The 19,434-nt window shown below is 38.4% G+C and overlaps 3 protein-coding genes and 1 long non-coding RNA gene across 5 annotated transcripts; 1 reads left to right on the top strand and 3 right to left on the bottom strand.

Moving 5' to 3' along the window:
* Positions 1–450: 450 nt before the first annotated feature.
* Positions 451–2,003, bottom strand: LOC117994353 (ribosome assembly protein METTL17, mitochondrial). The gene has a single exon (XM_034982267.2). The coding sequence runs from the start codon at positions 1,774–1,776 to the stop codon at positions 469–471; it is 1,308 nt and encodes a 435-aa protein (XP_034838158.1). The 5' UTR covers positions 1,777–2,003; the 3' UTR covers positions 451–468.
* An 807-nt stretch (positions 2,004–2,810) lies between these two features.
* On the bottom strand, positions 2,811–4,725 carry LOC117994378 (cytochrome c oxidase assembly factor 4 homolog, mitochondrial). The gene is made up of 2 exons (XM_034982299.2): positions 4,571–4,725; positions 2,811–2,964 (listed from the first exon to the last, which is right to left on the bottom strand). The coding sequence occupies exons 1-2, from the start codon at positions 4,670–4,672 to the stop codon at positions 2,854–2,856; spliced, it is 213 nt and encodes a 70-aa protein (XP_034838190.1). The 5' UTR covers positions 4,673–4,725; the 3' UTR covers positions 2,811–2,853.
* Positions 4,726–5,111: 386 nt separating this feature from the next.
* On the bottom strand, positions 5,112–6,998 carry LOC138404209 (uncharacterized). The gene is made up of 3 exons (XR_011238233.1): positions 6,812–6,998; positions 6,198–6,332; positions 5,112–5,248 (listed from the first exon to the last, which is right to left on the bottom strand). It is a non-coding gene; the product is annotated as an uncharacterized lncRNA (long non-coding RNA).
* Positions 6,999–13,096: 6,098 nt separating this feature from the next.
* On the top strand, positions 13,097–17,459 carry LOC117994356 (zinc finger protein 271-like). Of its 2 annotated transcripts, none has more exons than XM_069507451.1 (8): positions 13,097–13,313; positions 13,838–14,009; positions 14,198–14,290; positions 14,388–14,522; positions 14,599–14,976; positions 15,337–15,437; positions 15,617–15,660; positions 15,739–17,459. In XM_069507451.1, the coding sequence occupies exons 1-8, from the start codon at positions 13,219–13,221 to the stop codon at positions 17,379–17,381; spliced, it is 2,661 nt and encodes an 886-aa protein (XP_069363552.1). In that variant the 5' UTR covers positions 13,097–13,218; the 3' UTR covers positions 17,382–17,459. The 2 variants fall into 2 exon arrangements, with proteins under 2 accessions (XP_069363552.1, XP_069363553.1); XM_069507452.1 differs by lacking the exon at positions 13,097–13,313 and adding an exon at positions 13,386–13,547.
* Positions 17,460–19,434: the final 1,975 nt, after the last annotated feature.

Here is a 19,434-nt window from a genome sequence, read left to right as displayed (position 1 = left end):
AACGGGAAGTACCCTGTGGGTTTCTTGACAGACAGACAGATGGACAATAAAGTGATCCTATAAGGGTTCCATTTTTCATTTTGATGTACGGAACCCTTAAAATAAAAAAGACAGATGGACGGACTGCAGAGGCTAAGTAATAGGATCCTGTGACGACAGGCGATCAGAATAGATTAATTGAAAGCTGTGATAGCCTAGTGGTTAGGACGTCCGCCTTCTAATTGGCGCGGAGGTCGGGGGTTCGATCCTGGGCACGCACCTCTAATTTTTCGGAGTTGTGCGTTTTAAGTAATTGATTATCACTTGCTTTAACGGTGAAGGAAAACATCGTGAGGAAACCTGCATACCTGAGAGTTTTCCATAATGTTCTCAAAGGTCCTTCTCACTCTGAGGGGAGACCTGTGAGCCGGCGATCGGTTGATCATGATGAGATTAATAGAAAATACCATACACATTTTCATATGAATTTTATTTGATAGGCAATATGTCACCCCAGTTGCTAGACCTAGCACATCTGTACGTCGTTTGATCGTGCTTTCCTTTGGAGAAAATGATTTCTTTCAATTCACCATGTTCCGTACATAGCTTGCATATTGTATGCCCTGATCTAACTATGGGGGCTCGTACTATTCTTGGCCACTGAGGATCATTCGACGGACGGTCACCTTTCCTTAAGATTACATATGAGAACAAATCTGCCATTATTTCTATTTTCGAGGGAAACCCTATAGTTTCATACTTCATTAAGAAGTTACATGGAGTTTCGTGTTCCAAATATCTTGGACATACATTGTCGTTAGCGCACGGAGCGAATGCATAACCTTTATCGTTACTGTTTAGTATGAATTCTCTAGCTTCGTTGACAATATGAAATCCTGCATTGGAACCAGTTTCAACGATAATCAAGAAGTCTTCGGTTTTGTTCCACAACTTTTGTATAGTTTCTAAACGAGTTTGCATGTTGGGCATTTCGAACAGTGAAAATGCAGATAGCACAATGTTGTATTTTAAATCTGCCGATGCCGGTAGGAACTGTCGTTGGAAATAGGATTTGTATGGCATGGCTACGTTGTCTCTGCCTTGACATAGGATCAGCCGAGCCAAGTCATTCATATGTGTCGAAGTGTCAACTGTGAAATATTCAAAAATGTCATTTTTCCAGTGCGAGTTCACAGCCCATGTGCCCGTACCGACTCCAGAACCAAAATCAAATAGACTTCTAGGTTTATAATCTGGCAATCTCCGTCTAATTTCATCGAGCACACGTACCAGGATGGCATATTCTGGAGGAGCTCTCGCCATCAAGTATTGCAAGGAAGTGGCTTTGTCATATGATATATTGCCCCAACGGTAAACATTCCTCTTTAAAACGTTGAACACTGTGGTGTCTATCTTTCTATTACAAGTTTCTAACTCTTCTCGCGTCAGTTCTTTGTCGATTTTCGAGAAAATGTTTTTCGAAACAGTAGCGTGGATTTTTGACGCTTTAGCTCGGATTTGGTTATCTTCTGGTGGTAGTGAACGCGAATGTATATAGTTATTCAACTTCACACTCTCCTGGTAGTACGATTTAGCACCTGAGTCTTGTAAAATGAGTTTGATAGCCTTTTGTATATCGGCTGGTATCACAGCCACTTTAACCTGTGACCTACCAGGATGCTTTCGGGGCTTATACTCCTGTTTATCGAAGTTTTCACGTAAACTGGCATCAATTTCTACTCTTGTCGAATAATTTGAGTACAATGATAACTGTGAAAATCTAATTTTTCTGAACATTTTGTTTGTTTATAATTTTATAACCTAAAATGCAATAGGTACGTATTACTTTACTCTATGGTTACTGGAGTGATTATATACTCTTTGGTTACTGGGGTACTCTGTGCATCTGTATCACTAAAAAAATACATCTTTGGCACTCTTGACATATAACATGTTTTTTTAAACTTCTTCTACGGCTCTGGATTCAAGCCTTTTTAAACCTAAAAGTGTTGCCAAAAGTTAAAAGAAGTAGAGATAGCTGAGCAGCTGATCTACATATTCAAATCCGGTGGATTTGACTTAATTAAATGGACTAGTAATTTTCCCGAATTACTACGTCACATACCTCAAACGCACAGACAATCTGAAGACATACCGCTTGATGATAAAAACACCTTCAAGTTTTTAGGCTTGCTATGGTTTCAGGCTCAAGATAACTTAACGGTTTTCGTATCTCAACCCTCGCTAAATTGGACAAAACGCTCTATTCTTTCCGCAACTGCGCAACTCTACGAAGTTTTAGAACTCGTAGGCCCCGTAATTCTTTACGTTACCAGTTTCTATAATAAGTCAATGAGTAACATATAAAACAAGGAACATAATTATATTAGCTTCTCATTTTGTTTTTTAAGTAACTCAAATTAGTGTTTGTAAGTTGCCGTTCTGTTGATTTCTCGTTTCTCGCAGTCAGTCGCTCACTTAGTAATACTATAACTTAAATTATTTTTGCCACTTAAAACTTTAATTTACAGTCACTCGTTTAAATACTACCCTATTATAATATATGAATAGGGTATTTAAGCGTTGTCTGGTCATATTAGACGTTGTTGTCATGGCTCATAATTAATGAGGGTTGCTATAGTTATCGTTGAGGGTAGTTTGTGTTGTCACTCGTAGTGTGCGAGAACATTGTCAGTGCGCCCACGAAGGCTCAGTTAATCTAAAGGTTGTAAACCTGACGTATCCGGTTAACCATTACCTAACGTTACTGTTAGTGGTTCAGTCTTCAATCTCAATCATAATAATATCCTTCTGGTGGTGAAATGCCTTCATATAGTTAAACAATTATTTTAATAAATTAATAACAAAAACAAATCAACTGTTTGATCTAGTCATCTCCGCTTGCTTGTGCCTCGTGATGCAGTCCTTAAAATCGTTGACTTCACCTTGACATTTCCTCCAGTCCCTTGTCGTGTTTATGCATTCCTGTAAAAAAGACGAGATTATAATCTCTTAATTTGATAGTTCTAAAGTTTTGACCAATCTAAAAAATCTTAATTTTAATTTTTTTTGTTATGTGACCACAAATTCACGGTTTTCAGATTTTTCCCCTAATGTCAAAGCAACGTTGCCGACGTGATTGAAGGACAAACCAACAACAAACCCACTTTCGCATTTACATATATGGGTACTGATTATTATTTTTTAAGTTCCAACCAGGCTTGTGCTTGACTGCAATCACACTAGCAAGGGATGATGCAGCCTATAGTTGAATTTTTAATTAAACGTTTTTTTGACATTTCCAGTGCTACCAGATTTTTATGAAAAGTAAATAGTACGGGGGGGCAAAAAGAATCACCGAGTTGGTATAGTAGCTACAGGTAACTTTGGAAAGATGTCAAAAATCAATGTCAAAAGTCGATGGTTCAATGGAATTAATGGTATAAAAATTATAAAAAAACTCAATCACCGACTGTAAACTGTTTAATAACATCCAAGCCCACCTAATTACTCAATAAAATATATATTTACGTAAATGATATCCTAAAACCCTGTTTTGACGCACTATTATACCAATCTTACCGCCTTACTTATATTATTTTAGTAATTATTTACTAGTTTTATAATGCTTCCTTTTTATTCTGCTTGTGTGAGCTCAATATAGAATAGAAACGCAGGAACTGGTTCATTGACTCATTCATATGGCACAACTGAACCACATAGGTACATGACTATTATCTTATATGGTATCATTATCTATATATCTTCTATATATATAAAAGGAAAAGGTGACTGACTGACTGACTGACTGACTGACTGACTGACTGAATGACTGACTGACTGACTGACTGATCTATCAACACACAGCTCAAACTACTGGACGGATCGGGCTGAAATTTGGCATGCGGATTGCTATTATGACGTAGGCATCCGCTAAGAAAGGATTTTTGAAAATTCAACTCCTAAGGGGGTGAAATAGGGTTTTGAAATTTTGTAGTCCACGCGGACGAAGTCGCGAGCATAAGCTAGTCTATATATATAAAAGGAGAAGGTGACTGACTGACTGATCTATCAACGCACAGCTCAAACTACTGGACGGATCGGGCTGAAATTTGGCATGCAGATAGATATTATGACGTACGCATCCGCTAAGAAAGGGTTTTTGAAAATTCAACTCCTAAGGGGGTTAAATAGGGGTTTGAAATTTTGTAGTCCACGCGGACGAAGTCGCAAGCATAAGCTTGTTATATATAAAAGGAAAAGGTGACTGACTGACTGACTGATCTATCAACGCACAGCTCAAACTACTGGACGGATCGGGCTGAAATTTGGCATGCAGCTAGCTATTATGATGTAGACGTCCGCTAAGAAAGGATTTTTGAAAATTCAACCCCTAAGGGGGTGAAATAGATGTTTGAAATTTGTATAGTCCACGCGGACGAAGTCGCGAGCATAAGCTAGTATTACATATGCTAAAACGTGTTGTTTAATTAAAAATTAAACAAGAAACTTTTCATACCCTTTTAGCGCTACAAAAATAACTTTGAGAAAGTTGAACGATACTATCATTGAAAATCTAAATAATACCTACTTGCACTTTATAATGTAAATCGAGACACCCAGCTTTTTTTAACATAGATTCTACTGGATCGTCGTCACTATCAGCCAATTTTGCCCTTGGTTTTATAGTCATTTTAATTTTTATACTATTTTTACGGTAATTTCAACCACATAATTACAACCGACCAGAAAAAAATCACGGACCAATAACATATAGGATACAGACCACCAACTCCATAGACGATGTTTGTTTCAGTAGTAAGGGGAAGTGGGAGGCAAGGAATTTATATAACAAATTGTCATTGTTGTAGTGATCGTCTGTCTCACATTTTATTGGTTTTTACTATGAGAATCCACAGGACCATCTCTTTCTAACTTTATATAATATATAGCAGTTATATGCCCGGATTGTCGTAAATTAGGGATGGCGTGACAGCAGGAAAACCGTAACTTTTTAGTGATGTCCTTTTTACAGATTTTAACGGTTTCGCTATTAATTACCGATTTTCAGCATTTATCGGTAATCCTACTAATAATTTATTAAGGAATTTAGTTTTTCAAAAAAAAATCAATCAAATTTATCAAAATATAAAAACTTTATTAAGAATAGACAATAACCATGTTCCAGTTGTAGTTGACGATAAGTGTTCATCTGTATTCTTAAGCTGTGGGCCACATCTCTGCTGAAGACTTGCGCAGCAAGTTTCACCTGTAATGCATAGTTATTTTTTTATAGATAATTATGTTAATAAACTAAATTTGATAATGCAATTTAGATTTAAAGTAGACATTGGGTTTAAAATATAATTAAAGAATTTAAATGAGTAGTTTGGAAATTCATTAGGATTCAAATTTTTGTTCAAAAAATTATCTTTTATGCTCATAATTATACTATCCTAAACCTAATTATCCTAATCCTAATGTTAATATTATAAACTAGCCGATGCCCGCGACTTCGTACGCGTGGATTTAGGTTTTTAAGAATCCTGCGGAAACTCTTCAATTTTCCGGGATAAAAAGTAGCATAGAATGTCCTTCCCCGGGATGCAAGCTATCTCTGTACCAAATTTCGTCAAAATCGGTTGAACGGTTGAGCCGTGAAAAGCTAGCAGACAGACAGACAGACACACTTTCACATTTATAATATTAGTATGGATGTGAAAGTGTGGATGTTTGGATGTTTGTTACTCAATCACACAAAAACAGCTGAACGGATTTGGATGAAATTTGGAATGGAGATAGATTATACCCTGAATTAACATATAGGCTGCTTTTTATCCTGGAAAATCAAAGAGTTCCCGCGGGATTTTGAAAAATGAAAATCCACGCAGTCGCTGGCATCACCTAGTATGCTCATAATTATCTTCGACACTATTGGGCGCCGACCCTGGTTATTGGTACTTCTTGTTTTTATGGTGTCGATGTGATCACGTGAAGAGATTTTTGTAAGCTGAAACTTAAAATTGACCAACAACAGGGTCTACAACCCATAGTTTCAGAGACAGTGCTTTCAAAAACGTGATAACATAGACACCATGAAAACAAGAAGTTTTAGTACCAATAACTCAGGTCTGCGCACCATAGTTTTATTGGATTTTTTCCATGGCAAGGACATTATCACAAAGCTATTGTTACAAAACAAATGTTCAGTTACTTGCCTTCAACTTGTCATATCAATTTGGTTTCACATGCTTGTCTGTTAATTTGGTAGACCATCCAACACCTGCCACACCATCAACAGCAAACAGCTTCTCGATGTAGTCCCACTGACTCCCGATGAGCAAGTCCTTCTTCTGAAAATTATTGTGGAAACATTTGAGTAAATGTGGGACATCATATATATGATATATTTGAGACTCAGTGGTTGAGAGTAATGAGTAGGTAATAGAAGTTGTTGGCTCTAAAATAGAGTGCTGATTTAAATCTGGTGACTTCTGTTTGTCAGGAATCGGGATATTTGGCAAGGGATTTACTAAATCTATAGGACTTGAAATAACAGAAGCTTGCTCATTCCTACTTTGTTTGTCTGTTTGTGAAGTCGATGGGATATCGACTATGTTAACATCGAGGGGTTTACCAGTCTGTAAAGGGGATATCTCTAGAAATTTGTCAATTTTAAAATGTACTATACCAGGGTTTTTAGAAGACTGTGTAATATGCAAATTCAGCGTGGGAATTGAATCTTTTGTCAATCTATTATTTACGATATACCGAGGTAAGAAATGGGATTCGCAAATCCTGACATTTTTTAATTGCCTAAGGGAGTACTTACGCAAATATGTACAGTTAATCAACCATGCTTTCCATCTAGTTGTGTCGGTAAAAGGTACGGCGTGTAAATGTAGGGTGCTTTTACACTTAGGTACACTACACTGCCTCATATCAGATAAAAAGGATACTAGGTATTTAGAAACACTAACAATTATTACTAAGCCTAAATTAGGCAGGCAAGGTTAAAGAGCACATCACTATATCTCTCAATTGATGTGCCTCCGGAAAACATACAGCATTTATGTATGAAGAAGCAATTATGTACTCACCGCATATATGCGCGCTTCATCCATAAACATGTATATTCCTATGCAATAATGTAGTTTACCTTACCGGATATAGGGGCGCTAGTGTCTCACCCAGCAAGGCAGTGAGCCGCTGCCATCTTGGATGTCATAGCGTTGTGTACTTTCGCCGCGTGCGCGTCGAATCTAAAATTATATCGTTAATCCGTCTTCCTTTGCAAAAAAATTATTTTCAATAAGTGCAATAAATGTGATAATACGGTGATCATGATATATATTTTCTTATTATTTCGTAATATTACCGTGGGGACATTTTGGTTGGACCCCACGTGCGCGAACAATGTCGATAGGCTACGTAAGCTAATCGATCTGGTGTTTCGCGCTTATTGGTGCCTGAGAGGGCTCTTGAAAAAGGGGATACCTCGACATCCAGCAGCGATTCAAGCAACGAGCAGGATTGAGAGTGACTCCCGAGAGAAACGGCGAGAAATTACCAGGTAACGATCGATCCTCGGATCGATGCGTTATACAACCAGGTGAGTTTTCTTACATATCTTATAATGCATTAACCATATTGTGTATCTAATGCAAATGAGATGCTAATTGAGAAACCAAATTAAACAAATGGCGATTTGGTTGACGAACGTGTCGACACCGACACCGAAATCTAAATCTGGATCTAGGTTTCTTTAATACAAATTTTGGCGAGGAAAAGTCCCAATGGTTACCTATAATCGGTTATTGAATCTATTTATTTTATGTACAAAGTGAATTGAGTGCAATTTAAATTTTACGCCAGTGAATCGAATGATAACATTTTATCTCGCCCACGTGGCGAGATGTTGGTTATAACAAGACATTGGTTAAATTGCTCATTTAAAGGGGTTTCGTAAACTGAAAATAACGGAGAACTGTACTCACTAAACAATAGCTAACACTTATTTGGCCCCACTGAGGACATCATGGCCGTTACCACCAATGCTTTATTATACCAAACAGAACTCAGTTAAGAATCCAGATACCCCCTTTAATAAATGACTGAAACATTCAGATGATAAAGTCGCCCTTTGGTCTAAGTATCTCCTGCATTTTTATTCTTTTGAATATAATGATTAGCAATAAAGATGGTCAAATAAATAAATAACATTCAGCAAATCATCTTTGTCTTAAAAATTATCAGAACAAACTTTACAAATTGTTTGGGTAACAGGCGAATGTATAGCATAATATATTATGTAAGGCGCAGGAGATGAATATCAGACAGAATTTTCATGGAGATGTTTATTTTAAATACTCTAAGGAAATTTTGGATACGGTATTTGCATATGTCAAAAGTGAATGGTTTCTCAGTGATGGCTGAATGGAGGGTCTTCCACTGGAAGCCTCTCGGACCTCACATATCTGATATGTGAGGTCCGCACCCTTTGTTAGTTTTGGGTGTGATAACCATTTTAAATTATTGATTAAGCTGGAAAAGTACGTCAAATCATTGTGACGTCACATGCCAGTGTTTCATGGGGCCTCGCGTGCTGAGCGTGTGTTTTAACGCTTTATAGGATACTGATTTGACTAGTTGTCAAATACCGGATTGGCCTTTAACAATAGTGACGAGGTTCTTTTTGGATAAAGCAACACTCACTGCGTTTATGCAATCCCCTGGTGGCCCATATTTATAAATATTACAGCTATAAATGCCTACAATCGAAAAACCTATCCAACACAATATGTTACAGGTTATGTAATGACATTCTAATATCGTTGGCAAGCTTTTGGTGCAAATAGTTTTTGTAAATGTCAATTACGGTATTTCGAATACCCTAATACAAGAAACTACCCCCGGTAATGCCCACAAAACAAATAATGCAACATGCAACCTGGTCACCTGTCACGACTTAAATGACACAAGAATTACTGGACCAAAACTAGTAGAAGTGGTTCACAAGGAAATGCCCAGTTTTATCTCCGAGCTTTTTCTGCGGAAGGAAAACGTTGGATCGATGCGTCTGATTTTCGACCCTCGAGAACGAAACAAATTTGTGAAACAAAACTATCCCGTCTGATTTGTCATACCGGTTCGTAGCTTTCTACAACAAAAGTTGGACAACCTGTCTAATTTTTGGGTCTGGCGGCAGCGCCCCACCTGTAACATGCTCGGTTGCGGAAACCTTGCATGCGAAGGAATGTCGAGTGCTAGTCTACCTAGACGACTTCCTTCTGGTCAATCAAGACCAATCCAAGTTATGTCTTCAGGCTGCGGAAGCCGTGAGGCACTTGGAACTTCTGGGCTGGCAATTCTGGTCAACTAAGACCAATCCAGGTTATTCCTTCACGCTGCGGAAGCGTGAGGTCCTTGGAACTTCGGGGCAGGGGGATCAATTACCAAAAGCCAACGTCCATACCATGTTGAAGACACCGGTTCTCGTCCGATCACCGAAGTTAAGCAACATCGGGATCAATTACTAAAAGTCAATTCTAACACTCACACAAGACCTACAATACCTGGGTATTCGTTGGCAAACTATAAGAAAATTCAATGTTCTTGTCCATAATAAAGAGTAAAAAACTATCAACGAGACCTTTGAGAGAATTATTACTGAAAATATCTGAAATCACTCTTCACGAAATGCAACGGTTGCTAGGACAGTCAGACTTCGCCAGTTTAGTAACTCCCAGAAGCAGACTACATTCTGATCAGATCCAAATACGCCTCAAACGTTTCGATAATATGTTTTAGACTGCTGAATCCACAATCGTGGAACAGGGAATGACATGGCGGCGCGGAACCACATGTCTCAGGCTGCCAATATGTACACCTAAAACCTGCCATCCACTGCTTGGCGAATAATGCCTCTGATTGGCTTTTAGTGCCCAATTAAACGGGAAATTAATGCCAGAAACTTGGTGAGTGCATCAAAATGATAGCACAGCAATAGAAGGAACTTTATGCAGTTATAGTGGCAATTGAAGACAGCACAAGAACTCTGTAAAAATCGCAAGTCTTAGTTCAATCGAACACTCATTCGTTCACTCACTCGTTCGTTCTAACGTTCATTTTAATGAACAAAGTCGTGGGTTTTACTGATTCTAACAATCGAACTCCCGCACATAACAGATTACATTATTGGCTCAAGGCTGTCACGAGGAAAACCTCCCACAGAGTGTCATCTTTTCCCTCAAGCGCCGTCCGAGATCGATTTGGTTGCAGCACAACAGATTACTGTAGTAGGGAATAAAGATGGTGTGATGTCTTTATCGACTGCAAAGATTGATCAGCAAGTTATAGATGCTTTCAACAGGTCATTGAGACATCAATTTAGCATGGGTGTTTTCTTCTCCAAACTAATTGCCAAAAGTACTGACTTACTTGAACAAGTGCAGCTGGGGTGTACTTAAATGTGGCACGTGAAAGACCTTTGGGCTTCAAGATTTGAAAGCAGAGCTCAAATGAACTATAGAACCTATCAGGGACTCTGATAGATGTCACGACATTACAGTGTCCACCAGACATTTACACGGAAGCTGAAAAAATTGAGGATGGGTGCCCAAATAAAGGAGTAGTCTATACGAGAAGTAAAGAACAGGTGCTTGTTGGAAGCAATTTTTGTCCTACCTACCTACCAGACATCAAAAATGGTTAAACTGGTACGAAACCTGGTGGCGGTTAACTTTCTATGATCCACATGTGGACACTAGGCAATTATTGACGTGGCTAAACTCAAAATTACTAAACCATTTATCATACAGGACCTTAAGGTAGAGCTCAAGCGCTAACTACAGAAGCTCTCATTTAAGCACACACTTCCCGAGATATCTAGACGAACCTATATGGACAATTGTTGCCCTGGAACGAAGGGTTGACAACTGAAAGTCTGTGTCACCGGGAAAAATATATTATATACTTTATTTGGCCCAAAGACTGACACTCACTCTTAACATAAATACGGATGGACACTTTCAAAACATAATAGTATAACAGAAAACATAATTCTCTATTAATGTACTAGTATACTACAGTAGTACTACATGTATGTCTTTGACACAGGAAAATAGGTCAAGCAGAATGAAGTTAAGAATTTAAATATATTGTAATCTTTTTATCACCAACTGTAATGAAACTGAAGCCGCATCACGTACTGTAATAGATCACTGGAACAGTTCAGTTCTTAAGCAATGTGGCAGCATTCCTGTATCCCCAGGGATTCATCAGTGGATCAACAGTAGTTTCTTTGGGGACAGATAACCAATCAATGGACGATATACTCGTATCTCGTGGTAACTGGAAATTACCAGACACTCTTGTTGAAATCATTATTGCCCGGAGGAGATCTCAAAATAACTGAAGCTTATTTTTCAATATAATCATTATATGGTCCGGTTTGAGTTTTAGTAATCCTTATCAAAATTACAGACATAAATCATTTAAATTGTTTGTCTTTTAGACATTATATTTTAACTTATTAACCCTGGTTAGAAATAACAATAACTTTAATAGGTGACAATGAATGAAGGGGACGTGGTTATATGATCTAACTTAACGATTAATATTTTTGTTATTCAATTGACAGATTAACTCCCTTTGATTCATCATAGCGTTGTGGGTAATACATTTCACCAGCAGATAACAAACACGTCTTCATACATAAATGCTGTATGTTTTCCGGAGGCACATCAATATGACGGTTTTACATTACAATAAAACCGATATTATGTGTCGAGAGGGAAAACATACAGCATTGCAGGAACTTCTTCCTGGTGAAGACTATGACATCCAAGATGGCAGCGGCTCACTGCCTTGCTGGGTGAGACACTAGCGCCCCTATATCCGGTAAGGTAAACTACATTATTGCATAGGAATATACATGTTTATGGATGAAGCGCGCATATATGCGGTGAGTACATAATTGCTTCTTCATACATAAATGCTGTATGTTTTCCCTCTCGGCACATAATATCGGTTTTATTGTAATGTAAAACCGTCATATTAAAACAAAAACATAAAAAACTGAAAATAGAAATATAAAATGAATATCCTGTTATAACTGCAGCACACTTCAAGGTTTAAACCACGGACCAATAACGTTTAAACTCTCGCAATGGATTAAAGACTAGAAAATTTGAGTTTTTTAGGTTAGGTTATAAAATCTCTCAAAACCGACATGTTTTTATTTCGAAATTCTATGTAATGAAAGCCGATTGGATCTAATCACCGACCAATAAGATTTGAGCAAAAAATATCATAGGTGTGCTGTATGTACATGTGCCTTTAATACTGTGTGAGTGGAGCGAGATAGTCCTGTGGATTTCGAAAGAGGAATAGAAAGTGCGAAAGAAATGGACTGATGCATCTTTTATGGCCCTCAGTTGACAGGAAAAAAATATTACAGACCACAGACCAATAACTCGTATTTACAAAGTCCTCTGTAAATATCTTTTTTTTACCTGTTTTTACGACTCTGGGTTCTAGCCCTTTTGAGCCTTGTGAACAAGCTTGTGAGCACCGACCAGAAATAAAAGCTTGTGAGTAACTCGCATACGTAGTAGTACTTCTAACTTCTTTGGTAACTCGTCACCTCTAGTAAGTAGATAATCTATGCTCGTCACATGCTCGTCACCATCAAAATTCACCCATCGAACAAAGAGTATATGTACCTATATTGCGGAGCGAGACCCAGTAATTAAACCATAATTAAACTATGGTACCTATATTCACAGGGTATATTATATACCTACGTTTTACAGAGACATGCTATGTTTTATTGCCCGTAGTCCGTACCATAATAGTGATCTGTGCGTACCATAGAGATAGTGGGTGGATCATGGGTGGATCATGTGGATAGTGGCAAGAGAGTAAATATCACGTAAATATGTTTCTTGGTGGCAAGCTTGGCAAATAGCCTTTTATCGTGGCAAGTGGCAAATGGCAAGCATACTGCATAGCATTCAATGTACTCTGCTATCTCTATGGTACTCTGTGCTGCATAGATTAATATGTTGATGGCAGTATATATCAATATATAATGTACTCTGTGGTTGATGGCAAGTGGCAAGCAAAAAAAAAAAAGGCAAGGAACATAATATAATAACATAATATAATTTACCTATTTTTTTTATCCAATTTTATACAATGAAGTGATTATATTCTCTTTGATAAAAAGCCTTGAAAATGCGGTGTTGTGTTCCTTTCTGTAAATACACTTCCGAGTCTTCCGACAATGTATCAACATCGGAGGGAGAAGGGAAAGGGATTAGTTTTCATGGGTGAGTATGTTTCAGTTGACTCCGGTGGTTGACTCCTAAACCGTACTCATAACCTTACGAGTTCTCACTTGTCAAACTCCACAATGTAAACGTTGAGAGATTGTCCTAATCAGTTCTGTGCAGACTGGGTCTGAGCAGTAGTCAGTACAGATCAGCTAGTCACGCTGGTGGTCGTTGAAACTGTCCTGCAGCCCACTTGCAGCAAAGCAAGAGCTTTTAAGAAGTTATCAAAATGTGTGTGTAGGTACTTACTTTAAATATAACTGACTAGCTTATGCCCGCGACTACGCCCGCGTGGACTACACCAATTTTAGACCCCTATTTTACCCCCACAGGGATTGAATTTTCAATAATCCTTTCTTAGCAGATATCTAAGTCTGAATAGCAAATTTCAGCCTGATCCAGTAGTTTGACCTGTGCGTTTTTCGTTTTACGTATTTAGATTACTGTATAATACATGAGTATAGGTGGCTATGGTACTATGGTACAGGTTTGTTATGTATAACATTAAAGGTAATTTCCAGTTTCCCCAGTGAAGTGCATCTCTGCGCTGCTTGGCTCAGAGCCCTCGGCCAACAACACAACCTACCAGACTCTGCTGTGGTCTGCTCGCAGCATTTTTTAACTGATGATATTTATGAAACTGAGAGTGGCTTAAGGCAAATTCGTATTGGTGCTATTCCTTCAACAGTGCAGGTAACTCATAATGTCATGTTATGTATTGGTAGTTGTCAGTAAATCAAAAGTAATTCAATCAGATCAAGTGTGGCTGAGGACGGAGAAGGAGCTATGACTTTGGATCTGAATTTGCCTTTTTTCCTCATTTGTCTTAGTATTGTATGGTTAGTATAGTAATGTAGAAGTAACTAATAGAATATTTCCAGGTTTGCATGATATGCCTAGACACTGACAGCAAGCTGGTACTAATGAGTAAACACAAATTGGAAGAAGCATATGAAAAGTTAACTGGACAGCCTGTAAGTTGTTAATTTATGATCTAAGAATAGAGAATAATATGTATAAACAAGGATTGTATAAACAATGTTTGAATATTTTAATTACATGTTGTTTCAGTTGTGTGATCAAGGAAACCTAAAACATACACTTTGTGTACGATGTGCTCAGAGATTGACAAACTTTAGTAGGTTTAGAGACAAGAGCTTGAGAGCCCGTGCACTGATGATGGACTTAGTTGAAAAACATGAATTAGTAAGTACTTAATACAACTTGCATCCTTTCTTATCCTTGTACTGTACACATTAAATACTAACTTGTCTCTCAACAGATAACACGAGAGCATATACAAATGATAAACCGCACAAAACACCAACTAAACTGTGATATGGTGTTGACAACGCTAGGACCTGACCACTGTGACTTATACATACAAGAACATCCCTCAGAAGATAAACAAGCAGAATTAGAGGAAACCGGACACCAAGGTCTAGTGAAAACTGAAGGAAGTGATGACTCTATGTCGGTTGACGAGGACATGGGAGTGATGAATGAAGATGACAATCATGCATACAATGTCAAAGATGAGTTTATAACTTTTGATGATAAAAATATATCTGATGATAACACTATGTTGGAAGATAAAGCACTGGATGAAGCTCTCAAGATGAAACATGTGTACATGCCCGAAATGAGTGAAAAACTTGAGGTGAAATAGTTTTCCACCATGAAACACTTTTAACAACTTTTTAAGTTCATTACCTCTGTTAGTAGTGGAGGGGAATGAATTTATGAAGTAAAATTTCCTTTGTGAGATTTCTTGAAAGCAATTTAGATCTTTTTCTGGCGGAAGTAACGTTCATAGTACATACGTCACTTGTACGGCTGTTGTATACCGTTGAAAATCAGCTGTTTTGGGGCCTCCAAGTAGTGGTGTAGTGCTGTAGTTGTACCAAGTAGTTATTGCCATAGATTTTAATCTTAACCTTTCTTTATTTTAACATTTAATCTTGTGCCAGCTCTCGTGCTGTTAATTATACTTTACATGCTATTTTTTTGTATTCAGCAGAACGGTGACGGTGATGGTGAATGTGAGATGCCACAAGTATGCAAGCCTCATACAGCTGTGAGCTCCAGCTCTGCACACTCTCCACTCATCACTGAGAACAGGTCAGTATACCTGCCAGTACCAATAACGTTTAGTTCAAGTTGCAGTTAGTATACCCTCATACTAGTATCAGAAATTGTAATACTCTTTACTTCTGTAACCTGCTATATCCAGTACAGCTACATGCTGGCTAGTGGCTCCCCAGTACACTATAGATACATTCTGATGATATATTTCACAGGCAGGCAGACCCCAGCCCTTCTGCACATTCTGCTCAGACCTTAGGTAAGATATGGCATTATTTATCATTTTACATTTTACACATTTTATAAACAAGGAAATAGTCAATATGTTTTGTTTCAGTCGCTCCTCTGCCCGCGAGTCTTGCGACGAATAACGATATAAAAGTGTCTAAGACTAAAGAAGCCGACACAAGCGTCAGTTGCCGTTACAACAGATTAACAGATTGTTTTGTCAAATTATATGATGTTTTCTCTAAGAAAGTTGTACCAAGACGAGACAGAACAGCTGTTAGGTGTTGTGTAAGTCAAAGCATTGTCTCTAAAGATATGAGTTATTGGGCAACAAGTGACAATGAAGTCTCTACAACAGAATCGGTAAAAGAAATTGGATCAAAAACGTTACAAAGTAAAACTGTTTGTTTGGAGAATGTCATTGATATACAATGTTCGTTACAAAGTAGTTCACACATGGAAGATAAATGGTACATTTGTGATATTTGTCAAATAGTATTTAAACAAAAAAGTCTCTTAGTTAATCACATAAACACTCATGCTGAACTAAGACTGTTCACTTGCAAGATTTGCCAGTTCAAATGTAAATATCAAAGTGATTTGAAGACGCACGTGAGAACTCATACTGGTGTAAAGCCTTTCTCGTGTCAGATATGCAATTATAAATGTGCACAAAATAGTCATCTAGTGAGGCACATGAGAACCCACACTGGTGAAAAGCCATATTCGTGTGAGATATGCGAGTACAAATGTGCACATAGTGCTAGTCTAATGTATCATATGAGAACTCACGCTGGTGTAAAGCCTTTCTCGTGTAAGTTATGCAATTACAAATGTGCACAAAATAGTCATCTAGTGACGCACATGAGAACTCACACTGGTATAAAGCCTTTCTCTTGTACGATATGCAATTACAAATGTGCACAAAATAGCCATCTAGTGTTACACATGACAACTCACACTGGTATAAAACCCTTCTTGTGTAAGTTATGCGATTACAAATGTGCACAAAATAGCAGTCTCGTGTCACACATGAGAATTCACACTGGTATAAAACCTTTCTTGTGTAAGTTATGCAATTACAAATGTGCACGAAATAGCCTTTTAGTGAGGCACATGAGAACCCACACTGGTATAAAACCTTTCTTGTGTAAGTTATGCCATTACAAATGTACACAAAATAGCAGTCTAGTGAGGCACATGGCAACTCACACTGGTATAAAGCCTTTCTCGTGTAAGTTATGCGATTACAAATGTACAACAAATAGTGGTCTAGTGAGGCACACGAGAACCCACACTGGTATAAAACCTTTTTCGTGTAAGTTATGCGATTACAAATTTGCACGAAATAGTAATCTAGTAACGCACATGACCACTCACACTGGTATAAAATCTTTCTCGTGTAAGATATGCAATTACAAATGTGCACGAAATGACAATCTAGTGAGGCACATGAGAACGCACACTGGCATAAAACCTTTCTCGTGTAAGTTATGCAATTACAAATGTGCACAAAATAGTCATCTAGTAACGCACATGACCACTCACACTGGTATAAAACCTTTCTCGTGTAAGTTATGCAATTACAAATGTGCACGAAATAACCTTCTAGTGATGCACATGAGAACCCACACAGGTGAAAAGCCATATTCGTGTGAGATATGCGAGTACAAATGTGCATATAAATGTAGTCTAATAAATCATATAAGAACTCACACTGCCACTGGTGAAAAGCCTTCATCATGTTCGTGAGCCGCACGTGTCACTCCACCACCGAGTGGCGAGTGACTCATGTTTGTGTTTTAGGCCCGCCATACACGGACTGCTCGAGCGGTTAGCCAGTGATCAACATACATGGACCGCTCTTGCAGTCAGAGTCAAGCAATTTCAATGCGGGCGGGAAGCGTGCGCGACGTGGAATGAGGAGTACGGGCGGAGGTAACTGCGCGAGAGCGGTCGACGGCTCCAGCAGTCAGTGTATGCCTGGCGACTGCTTGACCGCCCAACCGCCCGAAGCAGTTGCAAACTGCTTGAGCGGTTCGTGTATATGTACGTACGTAGAAGTCTGTAGTTCAATACGCAGTCGCAGCTTGAAGCAGTCCATCCTGACTGCTTCTAGCTGTCCGTGTATGGCTGGTCTAAGTTGAATCGGTAAAAGTAAGGCCGGCCATACACGGACTGCTCGAGCGGTTAGCCAGTGATCAACATACACTCTAGCTTTTGCAGTCAGAGTCAACAGCTTGAAGCTGCCGTCGAGCAACCGCCCGAAGCAGTTGCAACTGCTTGAGCGGTTCGTGAATGTACGTACGTAGAAGTCTGCAGTTCAGTATGCAGTCGCACCTTGAAGCAGTCCATCCTGACTGCTTCAAGCTGTCCGTGTATGGCCGGTCTAAGCTACAATGTGTGCGTTTGCGAACGTTTGCTCGCAACTGATTGGTCCGACATGCACGCACACTCACGCAATGCTCATGTATACATCGTAACCACAAGTAAAGTTCACTCGCCTTCGTGAATTGCAAGAACTAATTATATGTTGGACAAACTTACAAATAATATGGTAGAATAAAATGTAAAATATTTTTTAAACTTGTAAATAAATCTTTATGATACCTACTCTGCATTCGTTTTATTCTCTCGAAGTTTAGATTTCTAAATGTTTCTGTCTAGGTTAAATTTGTCTAAGTTAGTTTTAGTAACAAAAAATCATACTAGATGACGCTGTCTGCCTTTGTCTCGCGCCAATATCTCATCTGTAGCACGGTTTAATACGTGCTATTGAGTTCAATAAACTAATCGAGTTCAGTATCGTTGTGTTCGGGATCCCCTACGTTGTGGTTCAAAGTAGAGGACACAAATCTCACCTGTATTCACAAACGTTACTATGAGGTCTCATAGTGCGCTCGAACGCACAGCGTACAGAAAACCTATTCATAAACAACACTTGAGGGTCGAGCGACAGTATGCGTTCACCAAAACGAGCGCACAGGTAAAGTAGCTCGCGAGGTACTTTTCGGGACGCATAGTGCTTGTCAAACTGTATGGCCGAACCTAATATAGGTTATGTTTGCTTGTTGATTGCAACTTGCCAGTGATTTGTCGTATTTTATTGCTTTTAATACAATGTATTACAATCATGAAGAAGAGTTTGATAATTATATTCGTGAGAGATTGTACTTCCGAAGAACTATAACCACTCGAAAAGTGATACGGGATTTTCAAAATCCTTTTGACTAGGTATTACAGTGCCGAGGAATTCAAAAGATATAGTTTTAAATGTTATTCTGCCTTTAATAAATGCAGACCTTTTGAAATTAGCCAGCAGAGGCCTTCCTGTGCCCCCTATTTACCAGTTATTGGTTGCCTTGAGATTTTATTCATCTGGGACTTTCCAGGTTAGTTACCTACAATTCAATTATTTACTTTCCAATAGTTTTAAATTCACAATCAAACAAACTAACATTAAAAAGTAGAGCCTAGTTACCTATTGAACAGTTTTCATTAGGATCTCTCAATTATATGCGTAACACCGACCAGAAATAAAAGATGCGTAATTAACGAGATGCGAAAATCAAAAATTCTATTGAGCAATGACAGGTGACAATTCCTTTTGACGTTTGTATCTTATCTGTCCTATCATTCGACTCGAGTCGCAACACAACGGTAACCAATCACAGCGCTCCATTTAATGCTATGCGTCCGCACAGCAAAAAGTCCTTTAAGTACCTAATTGTTTATGAAATGAAAGGCTTGACAAACCGAACGCACTGCAAAACATCGTACTTAGCATAGCGTTGCTGCTATACCC

Source organism: Maniola hyperantus, chromosome 26 (assembly GCF_902806685.2).
Source record: "Maniola hyperantus chromosome 26, iAphHyp1.2, whole genome shotgun sequence".
Lineage (NCBI taxonomy): Eukaryota > Metazoa > Arthropoda > Insecta > Lepidoptera > Nymphalidae > Maniola > Maniola hyperantus.
Note: the sequence above shows the minus strand (reverse complement) of the source record. Positions and strands in the feature narration are given on the sequence as shown.